The sequence below is a fragment of the Leishmania donovani genome, chromosome 30, assembly GCF_000227135.1.
Source record: "Leishmania donovani BPK282A1 complete genome, chromosome 30".
NCBI classification, from domain to species: domain Eukaryota; phylum Euglenozoa; class Kinetoplastea; order Trypanosomatida; family Trypanosomatidae; genus Leishmania; species Leishmania donovani.
The window spans coordinates 426,037-441,650 of NC_018257.1; the positions used below are offsets into that span (position 1 = coordinate 426,037).

The following is a 15,614-nucleotide window of genomic DNA, read 5'->3' on the forward strand; positions in this document are numbered from 1 at the left end:
ATCGAAGACGACGCCGTCTTCGTGGGTATCCTGAAGACCACCTGGAAGGTGCCGAACTGGACGATAGAGTTCGTGTAGCCTTCGCTCTTGGCGAGCAACGCGCCTTGCTTGGCCGCCATGAAAAGGCGCGCAGAGAGGCGGTTCCAGCTGCACCTCGCTGGCCTCCTGGGCGATGGTGGCGCGTTCCTCTGTGGCCCCTCTCTTGTTGGCGATGCACAGTAGGATGGATGGGTGATGGTGGTGGTGGTGGTGGTGGGGAGTGCCGCAAAGGAACTAAGAGCGTACTCTGTCTCTCTCTCTCTCTTCTGCATTTTGCTTTTTCTTGTATATTAGCGTTTTTCATTTCGCGTTACTTGTGCGTGCTTGCACCCTTGCTGCCCGTGCCCTCTACTGCGAGGCCTCTGACGAGGTAGAGGGGAGGAGGGTGGCGGGAAAGCCCAATTGCGTAGACATCTGCGAAGCGACACACACTTACACAACACGGATGCAGGCCAGTCCTTGCGTAGATAAGCTTTTTGCTGTGTGCTTGGCGTGCATCCAGTGCGCGCGCACTTTGTTGGTTCATGTATCGTACACAGCCAAGCACAGGAATACACACACACACACACACACACACACAGAGCGGCTGAAGACGGTGTGTGCCTTTCACAACCTTCTGCGAATGCACCAAGGCGATGCTGGCCACTGAAGGCCCGTTTTCATGGCCGCTTCACTCTGCCTTGTGCCACTTCTCCAGCACGCTGTGGGATCTTACAGAGACACACGTCCCTTTCTTGCTCCTGCATGTGCCTATGCGCCCTTCGCCCTGTAGCGAAGAATAAGAAGAAACGGAGGCAACTCCTGAGAGACGCATGCGTATGTCTTTGTGTATGCCTCGAGCTTTCAGAGGCGTGTGCGTCTCCACCCTCCCCCACTCTCCTCACCACCCCTACCTCTTTACCTTTCCCCGCCTCCTACATGTGCGGGATGGCGTTGTAGGGTCGCGTTTCTTTTTTTTTCCCTTCCACCGTCGGGTGCCTCCCGCCTCCTTTTGGGTTGGCTTCGTCGATGCATCGTGACCGCATCCGCGCCATCTCGCACTCGTAAGCCTCACCCTTCCTTTTCCTACAAAACCAAGACGCACACCGCGCATCTCACATCGATCAATCTCCTCCCGTTTCCTTTGTTTTCATTTCTCGATTTCACGCTTCTCCTCGCAACACCGCACGCGTGCTTTTTCTTCTTCCTCAGTTTTGGCACGTTGAATTGAGCAACAGCCCTTGCTTGATCCATCGGTCATCCGCTGCCGCGCAGTGATCAAGTCATTTGCTTGTTTTAGTATTAGCACAACGGACACGTCTCAAGTAGCGCTTGCAAAAAAAAAAAGAGCGTGCGCATTCGCTTGAGTGTTGTTGTCCTCACATCTCTCTCTCTCTCTCTCCAACTCGGCGGCTTCCTTGACCACCTTGCGCTCTTGCTGGCTGCACTGCACGCCAGGTCTGGTCGCGGGCTTTTTTTTCCCCCTTCTTATCGCTTCGATCGGACTTGTGTGCTTTGGCGTGCTGTTTCGTATTTTTGTGATTTGCGTGTTTGTGTGCAACGTGGTGCTGCCGGGCTCGTGCGCGTTGTCTTGCAAGAAATCGGTCCGCCGACTCCCTCACATCCACAGAAGCCCGCGCAAGTGAAGCTGTCTTCGCAGACAAGGGAGGGCGCAAATCCATTGCTGACATCGACTACCCTCTTTTTTTTTTCTTCCCTCTTCGTCGCAGCATGATGACGGATGATAAGCACGTGCTATCGATTCAGTCCCATGTGACGCACGGGTATGTGGGCAACAAGGCCGCTACGTTTCCGCTGCAGCTCCACGGCTTCGACGTCGATGCCATCAACACGGTGAGCCTGTCGAACCACAGCGGCTATCCAGTCATCAAGGGCCATCGCATGGATCTCGAGGAGTTCACCACTATCATGGAGGGCCTGCGCGCCAACGACTTCTTGAGCGACTACGCCTATGTTCTGACCGGGTACATCAACAACAGAGACATCGTCCGACAAGTGGCGGCGACCGTCGCCGAGATTCGAGAGGCGCGTCAGAAGCAAGGTAAGAAGGATGCCGTATTCTTCTGTGACCCCGTGATGGGCGACGACGGGAGACTGTACTGCAAGGAGGAGGTGGTGGAGGCGTACAGGGAGCTGCTCACCCATGCGGACGTTGCAACGCCGAACTACTTCGAGGCGTCGATCCTGAGCACTGTGGAGGTAAAGGATCTCGCATCGGCGATTGAGGCCGCTAACTGGTTTCACACGCAGGGCACGCCCACCGTGGTGATTAAGTCCTTCGCAATGGCAGACGACCCGACACACCTTCGCTTCTTGCTCTCTTGCCGCGACAAGGCGACCGGGTCGACGAAGCGCTACACGGGGGTGGTGCCGTACCACGAGGGGCGCTACACGGGGACGGGTGACGTCTTTGCCGCCTCGCTGGTGGCGTTTGCGCACAGCGACCCCATGGATTTGGCAGTCGGCAAGGCCATGGGGGTGCTGCAGGATCTTATCAAGGCCACAATTGAGCGCGGCGGCTCTGGTAAAGCGACGCTGAGCTCGCGTGAGCTGCGCGTGACGAGCTACCCGGACCGGCTGCAGCATCCGTCCTCCGTGGCCCTGGTGACACCGTTGCCGTAGGTGAAGGGGGGGGGGCTTTTGACGTAGAGAACAAGTATCGTAGCACGCATGCAGAGAGTTGTCTGGCCCACGGTGTAATCGAGCGTTGCAGTATCTATACACCCGTCGAGACAGTGCGGCCCCCCTCTCCTCCTCTTTTGGCGGGTTTATCTCGGCGGCGCACACACGCTGATAAGGCGGTGAGGGACGGAGGGGGGAGAGGGGCCTGCGCAAAATTAAAAACACGAACACCGTCCGCCCACTCACGTATGCATGAATGCGAAGGGGCCGCCTCGGCGATCGGTATTGAAGGGTGGGGGTGGGGAGTGAGCGCAGTCGCTTGAGTGATTCCTGTGCCTGCATCGCTCTGCACTGATCCGATGCTGACACTCGACTGTGCCAGTCGCACAGGGGAGGGGCTAGTGGGTGTGGGAGATCAGACAGCTTGGAACCTCGCCCCCGCCCCCGCTCTGTCTGGCACTTCCGTAGCCGATTTGGAAAACGCGGAGCCAGATGGCTCGCGTGCGAGCGTGCGCTCACCCGTGATGGCCTTCAGGGAAGCAGGCGACCGTCCCTCTCTTTTCTCACTGCCTGAAACTTTTCATCGCTCCTTCGCCCTCTGCTGTGTGTGTCCTTCTCTTCTGAATTGCTTGGCACGTCTTCTCTCCATTCATGTTCACCGTCCCCATGCACCGACGCTGTCGCTGCCCTTGTGCCCTCCCCCCGGCCGTGTCGTCATGGATTTGCACGTGCCCTGGCGAGGGGCGCTGCGCTCACCAACGAACGAGCGCCGTTCCCGCGTTTGAGAGCGGCGGCCGAGAAACGAGAGACGTGGCGCGCAAGCCCCTCGCTCCGCTTTTTCGCCCTCGCACGCCCAAAGCCTGCTTTTTTTTTTCCAGTTTCCAGGGAGCGCTGTATGCCCCGTTTGCACTCCAATGCGTGACGGGCATCTTGCACCGACGGCGACCGCGAGTCTTGCCGCGCAGTTCAGCGTGTACTGCCTAGAGAAGCCAAGGCAGGATGTGAGCGACGACGACGCAGCAGTGCCCGCGCGCGAATCGGCACCGACCTCGTTACCATCAAAGGCGGATCTTGCAGCACCCCTTTCCTACCTCGATGTGGTGCAGCAGCTCGACGGAGACGATGAGTGGTCTTTCGCACCCTATCCTCGGTGCAGTCGTGCGCAGCTGCTGCAGGTGCACGCTTACTGGGTGGCCATTCGGAGTTCGGCAGCACCAGAGACGTGGAAACCAAGCTGGCCGAAGGCCAGCGACGGTGCGTCTGAGGTGCAAAAAAGCGAGGAGAGTGCTTCGATCAGAAGTGCGGAAGAGGCGACTACAACACCAAGGTGCTTGTGCGACAGAGATGACGGGTGCTCGGCGGGCTCGTGTCCGAGTGCCGACGCGCTACGGCTTGCCTGTGTTGTTGGCATCGTGTGGGTGCGTCTATCAGCGAGAACCCCTTCCACTTACTCTTTGGTGAATCGCCGAACACCGCACAACGGCCAAGTCAGCGCTGGCAGCGCGATCGCGGACTCGCCAAGTGTCAGCCTGTGCCGCCCTTCTGTGGAGGGTTACATTCAAGTTGTCGTGACCCACCCACACTACCGGCGTCGCGGGCTTGCTTCATGGCTGCTCACGCAATGCTTGGCGTGCACAGAGGCACCAGCGGGTGTGTTCGCTTCTGACCGGCGTGATGGTGTGGCATATGCGATCGAGCGCTGGCACCTGCACACGTTGGCTGCGACGCGGCGGGCGGCAAAGCGTTCTCGCGGCGACGAAGAGACGTGGACGTGCCAGCAGGATCACCCACGACCCGATCAGCACCATCAAGATGCCAATCACCGGAGGTCGGAGGGAGAAGGCAGCGAGGCAGTGGTAGCTGCCACGCTTGCCATGTACCGTCGACTGGGATTCCACGAGCGGCGCTACCTTGCGCGGTACTACGCCGGTAAAAACGACGCTGTGGAGTTGATGAAGATGTGCTTGTGACTTTTCCTGCTGTTCGCAACAACTAGTGTGCCGACATGTCGGGAGGCTCGGCAGGAGGGGGAGAGGGGGGAGGTGGCACACGTGATGCATGTGCGGCTTTCGCTCTGCACCAACGTACTTGTCGATCGCCCATGGCGGCATGAGCACTTCGTGGATGGTCCAACGACTGACGGAGTTCAGAGAGCGAAGTGCGGTGCCTCGAGCCATAGGCAGGGTTTCTGCTCGTGGGGGTGTCTCTGCTCTCATGCTGCCTTGGCGGGCATTGGCTGACCTCACGGCTGCTCTGCTCACGCGCGGTCGTCTGTGTGTGGGTACGCGTGCACATTGTCACGAACCTGTGAACTCATCAGGGCCACCGTTTGCGTTGAGGACGAGAAGTAATCGAAGGACGAACGAAAAGGCACACTCTCTACGTGGCAGCTTCGTACCTGCTCATTGCCCTTCCCCTCTTCCCCTACTGGCGCTGTGCTGACGAGATGCACCAGCGTGCGTGGGCGTGTGTGCCCTTTTACGCGACGGAGAGGCTCTGCGCGCGGCTCTTGGTGCTTCCCGCGGCGCTTTCTGCGCGTGGGCGTGGAGTGAAGCCGCACCGTGTGCTTAGCGCTTCAACCCTTCAAACTCCTCTGTCGCTGTGATGCTTTCGAGTATCTGGTCTCTCTCTCTCTCTGCATCGAACTGTGTGCGCTTGTGACACGCCAAACTACCGGCACGCACACAACACCAACAAAAAGAAGCCAGGCAGCTGCACTTTCACGTTCGAAGCTGCGCGTAGAGGACGCAAGCGCGCGCGGTTGCGTATTCACTTTGGAATCTTCTTTTTCGTTTCCTGGCGCTCTCGCCACGCACATATACATACACACACACAGATAGAGTGGGCGACTGGGCGTTACTTGTACTCTACCTTTCTCCCTCCCCTACCCCCATCCATACATACGCGCTTGCACTGTCGACGGATCTTGATAAGCCCTTTGAACACACATAGACGTGAAGCTCAGCTCAGAACGTGCAGCGCCATTGAAGGCCATCCTCCTCCTCAACGCGGCTGCGAGGAAGTCTCAGCCACACACACACACACACACGCAGACACGCACGTGTAATCACGCAGAGCCATAAACCTTTTCACCACCGCATAGAGGAACTTTATCAAACGGCGTCTCGCTCGCGCGCGCGTGTGCACACAGACGTAGAGGAGGTGAAACAACGCAACAACAACAGCACATACTCAGAAAACAGCGCGCCTATACCGATTTAAGGGCACGCTTGCTGGGAGGGGTCACGTGGATCACCACCCACCCACGTCTACCCCCACCTTCATCTCCATTCCTTCTTCCCACCGCCACAAAATGCCGTTTCCTTCGGCGGCGTCCTTCACGCAGGCAAAGTGGCTCGCCTTCTTTGCTGAGCTGACAGCCAAGCTGACGCACCACAATGCACTCGTCGTCATGGAAGGTGCTGAGCTGCTGAAGCGGCTGCTGCTGTCTCGCGTGTCGATTGCGGCGGTGCTGCAACAAGGCGACCTGCTCGTGCGCCTGCTTGACGCGTGGCGAGGCTGCGTCCTCGCCGAGCACCCGAGCAAGTTTCTGCATCACCGCGATGAGACCAACTTCGCCTTCCCGGCACCGCCATCACCGTCAGCGGCCGTCGCCCTCAACGATGAGCTCAGCTTTGTCCTCGCCGAGTCTATCTCGCAGTGCATCGACCTCATGGTCTCGCTCCACGCAGACGGCGACCCGTACTACAGTCTGCTGGTCTTGGCCCGCGCAGGCCCCATGCTGGAGGTGCTTGTTGATGTGATACGGATGGCGCCGCCGCAGATCTACGGCATCACGGCGAGTCTTCTGCAGCAACTGCTGGCACTCCCGCTTGGGCGTGACTCGGTCGGCGGCGCAGATGGGGCGCGCGGCGAGGGCACACAGCGGGGCTTTGACAAGGCAACGCTAGCTCAGCTGCGGAAGTCGATCCCGCTGCAGCAGCATGTCCGCTCCCTCGTGGAGGCAATCCAGGGGCACGGGGTGCTGCTGCAGCACGCCGCCGACACACTGGCAGAGCTCCTCGCGGGGCAGCAGGGACCTCGCCGATTTGCTGCTATCGCTCTCTTCAACCAAGCCTCGAAGCGGCTTCGCAAGCATCAGCTTCGGCGCGGCGGCGCATCCTCTGCGGCGACGTCTGCGCCAGGCAGTGACGCCATTCCTGGCATGCCGCCACAAAGCCGCTGCGACGCGCGGGAGTCCACTGTGGACGACTCCGACTTAAATGTCACCATCACCGGAGCGGCGCCGGCGCACAGGGCGTCACCGTCGCCGTCACCGTCACCTGGTGCTGTTACGCCGTGCGCGCTCGATGATTTGGAGCGTGGACTGCGATCACCTGCAAAGCGCCGCCACGGCGGTGCAGCGGCGCCGCTGGGTGAAGCAGAGGAAGCTGGTGGCGCTGCTGCTGCTCGAGGTGGCGTCTCCCTTGCAAGGGATGCAGCGCGATTTCCCTCGCCACCCGCCGCGAACCCTGCCGCGGATTCGGACAAGCCACCAGCACCGCCCTCGCCGTCGCACGACATAAGTGACATGGTGGATGCCGAGCCGCAGCGCCTCGCGTGTGCGGTGCCGCTGACCGTGGCCGAGGAGGCACTGCGGCACCTCGCTTCGTCTCGCTCGCATGACGACTTCTTTGCCGCCTTTGACTGGCTCTGGTGTTTGACTGTCGCCGACGCGCCCGTTGTCGGAGCGGCGCTGACGCCGGAGATGCTTCGCCGCAGCCTCGGGCGATACCTGACGGCAGCTCCGCGGACCCGCCGCGATCGTATCCTGTTCACACTTCTGCTGCTTTGGATTGGCCATGTGCACTCTGTAAACGCTCTGCGCGAGGAGACGCATAGCTGCGTGCTGGAGGTGTCTGCCTCGGCGCTGCTGCCCATGCTGCGCACCGAGCTGGCCAAGGATGGCGAGCGAGCGTCCTCTGGACAAGGGCGCGACAACAGCAGCAAGCAAGGAATTTCCTCGCTGACTGTCTCGGCCATCACACCGACGAACACGAACATCGCGGCCACTACGAGTGCTACGATGCTATCGACCCAAGAGACAGTGGGCCCCCTGGGTTACGGCGACATCGGCGTTGACCCGATGGTGGCCGGCCTTTCTCTCGACCCCTCCTCGTTCCGCCGTGGAGAGGGCCGCGACAACGGCAGCTACCCAAGTGCGATTGGCTCCGCGTTGCTCCCGTACGCAGCGGCCCGCAAGGCGCAGGAGGCGGCGGTGCTGCTACGTCCCTCCATCGGGGTGATTTTGCTCTCCTTTCTGCTGAACATCCATGCTGGCGCCGCAGTCCACGCACAACGCGTGTGGGTCTCGCAGGGGCGTGTCCTTGAGGTGGCGCAGATGGCCGTCCGGCGCGCGCAGGGCTGCCGATCTGCTCTCCTCGACACTCCCACCAACATCGATGGTGCTCTCTCGGATGAGGTCTATCTGGAATACGCGCTACGCAGCGTGCGGACCGACGCGACGACGGTGGCGGTGCTCGGGTGCCGTCTGGTGGCCGCCGTGCTGGGGGATGAACTGCGCTGGGGCGCGGCTGCGCGCGACAGCTCGACAGCGAAGCCCGCACCGACGGAAAAGGCTCAGGCGGAAGGGAACGCCGCCGCCGCGTCGATTCAGGCTGAACTGGCGCTTTCTGCCCAGTCACTGATACCGCTGCTGGTCGACATGGCGGTCAACAACCCTGATGTTACGGCCGCGCAGGAGAGTGGGGCGGCTTCTCCGGTGCATCACGTGCCCTTGAATTTGCGCTGCTCAAGGTACACCTCTCTTGGCGAGTGCTCCCTAGTGGCGCTGGACGCGTGTCTGCAGTATCACGCGCAAGCAGGTCATCTGCGCAGCCGCGGAGATGTTCCGATGAGCGTTTCGGGCTTCGCGATCGAGGACCTTGTTCGAGTTCTTCCGAGTCTCACGTGTGCGTCGCAGTGCAGCGTGCACCCCCCGGTGCGCGCGGTGCCGTATCGTCTTCTGTTGTACGTGAGTCAGCGCCTGGAGGAGGTGCTGGTGGTTCTCAGACACATGCCCTCGCTGGCCAGCGCAGCTGTCTCGTGCGTGTTGGACTACGGTCCCCGCGCCGCACAGTGGGAGGCGGCTGCCGCTGCTGAATGGCTGACGGTGCTGGTGGACTTGCTGATCGGCGCAGAGACAGCGAAACAGACCGCAGCGCCATCGTGCGAGGGGAAGCCGCCATCTCCGTCGCAACAGCGCCGTCGCCTGCCCACTGCGGCCGAGCTGCTGAACGAGTACTTCCACTTCGATGACAGTCCCCTCTCTCGCAAGCTTCTGCTGACGATTGCGTCGGGAAGGCGGAGCACCAGCACTGGGAGCGCCTATGCAGTGAACGCACTGCTGCAGCTGGCCACGCACCTGCAGGCCTACCTTCAGGCTCGGCGCCGCCGCGCCCCGCACGAGCGGCACCGCAAACCTCAGCAGCCATCACCAGCATCATTGAGCAGCGTGACGAGGGAAGCAGCCGCAGTGGAGGAGGCAGTCACGCTTCCTCTCTGTCCAGCTGGTGCTTCGTCGTTAGCACAGTGGGTGCTACTCCTACAGAGTATCACCGCGGATAACAGGCGTCTCACACGCATCTGCAGCGCCTTCAAGCACCCGATCGAGGGTGGCCACAGCGTACTTCGTCGGGGCAGCGGTGGCGTTGCAAAGGATGCGTGCACGCGCGCTATCACGGCGGCGGAGCAGATCGCGCTCCAGTACAACTTCACGGGAACGCTGTTCCGCGCTCTGCAATCGCTGCTGTGCGACGCCGCAGCTGGGGTGCCGGCAGCCTTGCTGAGCTCCTGGCTTCTCTGCGATGCCGTAGCAGCCGCACTGATGCTGCCGACGCCAAGGGATGTGATCGCTTTGCTGTCTACGCGTTTCCAGGCAGCGCGCGCGCCGGAAGCCGGGGACGGTGATGCGGCGCATCTGCCCCCGTCGTGGATCCCGTCGCCTGCGCTCGTGTTCAGCTACCAGGCTGCTATCCAGTGGGCTAGTCGCGTTGGCGCTTCCTGGCTGACGGGTTCGTACGGTTCTGCTGCGCAGTCTCAGGTTGGCGCCTCTGACGGGACTCGAGGGCACGGCGGCCTGCCCTTGAAACACGGCTGTGCGGGTCTGGTGGAGGACATCTGCGCTGGCGCCTTGCGTGCCATGCAGGAGATGACGCCGAATGTGTCGCAGCGGACGCGGTGCCTGGCGGCGACGCTTGTGTCCGCGGTCGTGGACGCGTGCCCAGAAGAGCAGCTCGGCGTGCTGGAAGCCCGCGGTGCCGCGCTGTTTGCGGCGTCCGCCACGCTGCGGCGGCTCCCCTGCGTGAGCGGCCTTCAGTGTCGTCTGCTGCGCCGCGTGCGAAGCGCAGCCGTGCACGCGGCTACCTCCGGCGACGGATGGCTGGAGGAGAGCCTTACCTCCCTCCGACACGTCGTCGATCGTCTACAGGAGAATGCGCAGCTGTGGCCGAGCTCGGCAAAGAACGGAGGCCACAGCTCCCACCGCCGGCTTTCTCATCAGCCGCACGATGCCGCACAGGCTGTGAGAGAGCTGCAGAACTTCCAAGTGCTGGTATCCTTGCTAACGAGTCTGGTCTCTTGCACCGGCGCGACCAGAGCGGAAGGCGCCGCGCGCGCCTCTAGCCCAGCGGTGGAAGACGAGATGAGCAGCCCCCCGCATCGGCAGCTACTGCTCACCGACGCCCAGCGGCAGACTCTGTGCGCCGCGCTATGTGACGCGCTGCGTGTCCATCAGCTGCAGCCCACCGTCGTGCTTGCGCTGCGAATAATGGCCGACACCCACGAGGGCCGCCGTTGCATCCTCACCGAGATTGCCAGCACGGGCGATCCGCTGGGCCGCACTCTGTTTGGCCGCCTCCTGGCGCTGACGCTTCACATGCCGAGCCGCTGGGTAGGAGCGGACTCCGCGGCCGGGACCAGCTCGAGCAGCCGCGCCTTTTCGCCGACATCAACGCCGCAAGATCGCCACCGCGCCCTCAAGTCTTCACCTTCGCAGCAGCGCTCGCCTTCCATCACAGGCGCAGGCGCCACGGCTGCCTCTTCGGCATCTCCGCCGCTGCGCTCCCCTCCCCGCAGCGAGGCCCCTCAGCCCGCCGACCGTGACATCGTTTGTGTTGCGGGCTGCGACGTATGCACAATGCTGTGTGGCTCGCGGTTGCAGGAGGGTGTTGGCGGCGCTAAACCCCTTGCAGATGCCGGGCCATCCTCTGCGCCGACAAGTACCGTTTTCCTTTCCGCGTTCGTGAAGCATCGCGGCGTGGAGTTCCTCGCACGTGCGGTGGTGGAGAGCGATCGCGAGCTGCGGCGCCACGGGCGCGATCTCGCTGTGCCGCTGCACTGGCTACGCCTCGTGGCAGCGCTGTCATTGCACCGCTCCATAGCCAAGTCATTTGTGCAGCAATCCGACTTCTTCAGTGTCCTAATGGAGCTTGCCGGAACGCCAGCGTCGGCGCTGCATGCCCCCGCAGCCACTCTTGCCCTCCTCGCCATTCGCAACGTGTGCTTTTCCGATGGGCTGAAATCGACGCTCTGCCAGGACGCGCGGGTGTTGCTGACGCTGAAGGCGGCCGGCATGGGGATCACAGCAGTAAGCCAGCTGATCGAGTGGCGCCCGCCCCCATCGCCACCGCCGAACTCAAAGCGGCCACGCACCACAGCTCGACAAACAGCGACGGGCGGCGCGCCGCCTCCCACCTCTCGCGGTGGTGCTCGCCTGGAGGTGATGCTGCGCGAGGATGTCATCGATATGGAGAACAAGACGGAGGTCGACTGGGCGAAGCAGGCGTGCGTCTACGCTCGCGGCATGACGCGGCTCGGAGAGGAGCCGTTGCCCAACATAGAAGATTCTGCCTCCTGTGACGCAGCTGGCGACGTAGTGACAGCCGAGAGAAAGCCGCCAAGCGCTGCACTGGGCGGAGCGTCCGGCGCGGACCACGTTGCGGCCGCACCCCTGCCGCGCCGCTTGTTTGGGGACATCACGAATCACTCTCGCGCTGCTGATGTGGGCGGCTCTCTGCTCGAGATCGATGCCACTGTGAGTGGTGGCTCTCCTGCAAAGCAGGTCGGGGACAACATGCTTCCGGTGCTGGTGGCAGCAACTGACTCAGAGGCACATCTCCGCCGCTATCTGGCAGCCACCGCCATCGCCTCGCTGTGGTTTGACAACCAGCGTGGTCGCAGCGCCATCGCACGCGTGCTTGCCGCGACGCCGTGCTGGAGCATGGAGGACGTGCAAGCAGCAATCAGGGCTTCCGTTGCTTCCCCTATGGGTGCGCAGGTTTCGTGAGGTGCGCTTCAAGAGGCGGAGGCGGGGACTTTTCGAATCAGAGGTGGACGCCGGTGGCTGGCGGTGAAGTCGATGAGCTCCGCCATGTGACCTTCCACGCCCCAGCTGGCCCCCCATCCCCACCCCTCCCTCTCTGTGGACAGCGGCGACGGCACCGGCTCCATTCTCAGACGAGCACATACACATCGTTTTGCACGGCTATCCGGTGCTGCGCCGCTGTCGTTTCTCTCTTTTTTGTGTGTGCGTGACCGCGCTTATCGAATATTCTGTATAGATGCACACGCACGCAGCGACGGACGTTACGGTTGTGGCGCCCTCATCTCCTTCGCCCTGTATGATGACGAAACCGATTTCTCTTGTATTAACTTGTCGTCGACCATCCTCCGTCGACATCTCGCATGTGCCCCGTCCCGCCCTCTCCTGCTGGGCCTCATCTTCTCACATGGTTTACGCGCCCGTGCGCGTGCGTGGGGGCCGCGGTGAGAGTGATGTGCACACAATCGCCGAAAGGGCACATGCGTGGGCTTTTCAACCCCTGCTGCGACTGCTACCAGTGCTGCGAGATTCAGTGTACCTTCGGCCACGCGGCTAGTCTCTCCCCCCTCCCCTCCCCTGAAAAAAAACGAAAAAAGCGATTCGATCAAAATCTGCACGTGCGCCTTCCTTCAACTCCGCGAATCATCGCAGGAACGCGTTTGCTCGATCCCGCAGCCTCTCGGTGCGTCTCACGGTGATGCTCTCTGCTTCCTCCATTGAGGAGCAGACGGAAGAGGGCTTAGGAAAAGGGTGTGACGATCCTCTTTCTGGACTTGTTCCACGTCAGACATAACCTGGTCACTATGTTCTCTGTGCATGTACAGACACCCTCTTTCAGACTGGCGCGCCTTCCTTCGTCTTCGTCTCGTATCTCTTCTCGTGCAGCTTGTGCGTGCGTGCGCGTATGTCGGTGCAGGCGACTTATCACCTCGTTTCTCACCTCATCTGACGCTGTCGTCACCCTGGGGATCCACATCCCCCCTCCCTCCTTCGCCCCACCAACTATTTCTCTATCTTCACGAACAGCGGCGCACATTGCCCCGGCGCAGCGGCACCTTTTTACTTTTCGTTGTTGTTGTACTCAACAATGACGAGCCAAGAGCGCCAGGCAGCCGTGCTGGCGCTCGTGCGCCGACTGCTGCCGCTTGTCCAGCCGGACTTGCCAGTCCACAGCCCCACGCACTTTACGCAGCTCTGCGATGGCATTGCGCTGTTCGCGATGCTGCGGCTGGTGGCCCCCAACTCGTTCCCGTCCACATGCTCTGAATCCACCGAGGAGGGCGCGGTTGTCTCCTTGACGGGGCCGATGCTGGAGGAGGATGCGCAGCAGCGAAAGCACAACATGTGCGCGCTCCTCCGCGACATTCGCGCGTACGCTCAGGAAGCCATGCACACCACATCCTCAACGCCTGTCACGCAGGGACTCGATCCGGCGGTGCTCGCTGGCTTGCCAGGGGCTGAAGATGACGGTTGTGCCGCAGCAGAAGCGGCGCAGCGGCAGCAACTCACGCAACTGGTTGGTGTCGCTGTCGCTCTTGTCGTGCTCAGTGGCGTGCCTGCTGTCTTGAGCGAGGTCAAGTCTCTGCCTCGGCAGGAGCAGGTGGTGTTGTCGGATTGGGTGAAGGAGATAATGCGCGCCTACCAGTTGCAGCCCCGCCACCACGCCACCGCTGTATCTGAGCCGGGCCCGTCCGGCGTGTCGGCACATCTTCGCCAGACAGTGAGCCCGCAGCCTGCCAGCAGCGGGTTTGCGGCAGCCTCGCCGATGATCAGACGGGGCGCCACCGGCTTCTCCCCGTCGCCCCTGTCCCACCGTGGTGCCAGCTCGAACGCCGCCGCCGCGGGCGAGGAGGATGAGGGCTACTACCGCAACGCCACCTACCAACTACGACGGGAGCTAACCGAGGTGAAGGCGCAACTTGCCGCATTGCAAGACGCCTACAAGGTGAGTAAGGAGGACAAGGAGATGGCGGAGGGCAAATATCGACTGCTGCTCGGCGACCAGGCAAAAATGTCACCCACGCTAGCTGCCACGTCCGCGGCGGCGGCAACAGAGGGCGGCGATAGCGAAGCCGGGGCCGGCGGCAGCAGTGATATCTTGTCTGTGTGGCAGCGGCGCTGTGCGCAGAAGGACGAGGCCATTGCCGCCCTAACGGCGCGTGTGGAGCAGCAGTCGACGCAGGTGACCGCGCTGAAAGAGGCGACAGCTGCCCACGAGATGGCACTGCAGGCGTTGCGCCGCCGCCTCAAGACAGCGGAAGAAGGTGTCATGGTGAAGTCAGAGGAGCGACGCGAGGCACTGCAGAAACTCGCGGTAGCGGAGGACAAGCTTGCTGCGCAGATGAAGGCGCGCGTAGAGCTGGAGACGCAGGTGGAGGAGCTGCAGTCGCGTTTGCTGGTGCTGGAGCTGGAGCAGGACCGGCTGCATGGGCTCGGCAGCGATGATGCCGCCCAGCTCAACACCTCCTTCGCCTCCAACGGGTCGGTTGACCGCGTGCTGGCATTGGAGAACGAGCTGGATGAGGCCCGGCAGCAGCGCGACAGCCTGCAGCGGCAGGTTGGCATTCTGCAGCGCCAGGTAGCCGCCATGGTTGCTCCCGTCGCCGACGTGTCCACGGCCAACGATACGTGGCGGGCTCAGCTGCGCCAGGTCGAGCGAGAGAGGGAGGACCTGCGGCAGCAGCTCACCACCGCCCTGGAGCGCGTCGGCGGACTTCAGCAGCAGCTGACGGCGAGCGGCGCCGCGGCTGCCGTGGTGGACGCCAGTGGTGTTGGCGCCGGCCAGGCTGGACCAGCCAGCGGCACTGCGAATGCTGACGCCAGCATTATGAGCGTGGAGGAGGGCAGCGAGCTGGACATGGGGTTGCTTGACGAAGGCACTGACTCTCCGTGCGGGCGAGACACGGGTCTCACACCGTGCAGCAAAACCCGCGAACCGGCGTGCCGTGAACAGGTCATTCTCTCCTCGCTTCTTCTCCAGTACAGCTACCGCAACCTCCTACTTCAGCAGCACCAGACTCTGCTCCACAAGGATGCCATGGAAGCCGAGGCGGCGCGGCGACGGCAGGCGGAGGAGCACCTAGAGATGATGCGGCAGACGCCGACGTCGGTGCTGACGAAGCAGCGGCGGGATGTGGAGCAGGGATTACTGGAGACGGTGCTCTTGGGGGCAAAATTACGCATGATGCAAGTGGAGAGTTGATGCGCATGCGATGATGCACAGAGGACCTTCTCTCTCCTCACTTCTTCCGCCCGCTCACGCATGTGTCTCTCTGTCTGTCTCTGCAGAATGCGAGGCGCCTATCGGCGAGAGCGCCTGCGGCGAAGGCGGCGTTGCGCGTATGTACATGTAAGGGTTAGGGGCGCAGGCCAACCAACACGCATGTGGAGAGAGAGGCGAAAGGCGAGAAGACGATGATGATGATGTATTCTCACCTCTGTAAAGACGCATGAGGGATCTCCTCATGCGCCGCCGAAAAAAAAAAGAAGAAAAGCGACCTAGTATACGGGACAGATGCACAGGAGCCCAGAAGAGTCGAGCGCACAGGCTCGGCGCTGCGGTGTCGCTTCTGATGAACGCCTTCGTAAGTGTGCCACTCTCTGTACATGCGTGTAAGAGGGAGGCGCCAGG

General features: G+C 62.0%; 4 protein-coding genes across 4 annotated transcripts; all 4 read left to right on the plus strand.

Annotated features, from left to right (window-relative positions):
* Window positions 1-1,752: 1,752 nt before the first annotated feature.
* On the plus strand, window positions 1,753-2,661 carry LDBPK_301310 (Pyridoxal kinase, putative; the record flags this gene model as incomplete). Its single annotated transcript, XM_003862796.1, has 1 exon — window positions 1,753-2,661. The coding sequence occupies one exon, from the start codon at window positions 1,753-1,755 to the stop codon at window positions 2,659-2,661; it is 909 nt and encodes a 302-aa protein (XP_003862844.1).
* Window positions 2,662-3,575: 914 nt separating this feature from the next.
* Window positions 3,576-4,631, plus strand: LDBPK_301320 (hypothetical protein, conserved; the record flags this gene model as incomplete). Its single annotated transcript, XM_003862797.1, has 1 exon — window positions 3,576-4,631. The coding sequence occupies one exon, from the start codon at window positions 3,576-3,578 to the stop codon at window positions 4,629-4,631; it is 1,056 nt and encodes a 351-aa protein (XP_003862845.1).
* A 1,343-nt stretch (window positions 4,632-5,974) lies between these two features.
* On the plus strand, window positions 5,975-11,947 carry LDBPK_301330 (hypothetical protein, conserved; the record flags this gene model as incomplete). Its single annotated transcript, XM_003862798.1, has 1 exon — window positions 5,975-11,947. One exon carries the CDS (start codon window positions 5,975-5,977, stop codon window positions 11,945-11,947), a length of 5,973 nt encoding a protein of 1,990 aa, XP_003862846.1.
* A 1,123-nt stretch (window positions 11,948-13,070) lies between these two features.
* LDBPK_301340 (hypothetical protein, conserved) lies at window positions 13,071-15,185 on the plus strand (the record flags this gene model as incomplete). Its single annotated transcript, XM_003862799.1, has 1 exon — window positions 13,071-15,185. One exon carries the CDS (start codon window positions 13,071-13,073, stop codon window positions 15,183-15,185), a length of 2,115 nt encoding a protein of 704 aa, XP_003862847.1.
* Window positions 15,186-15,614: the final 429 nt, after the last annotated feature.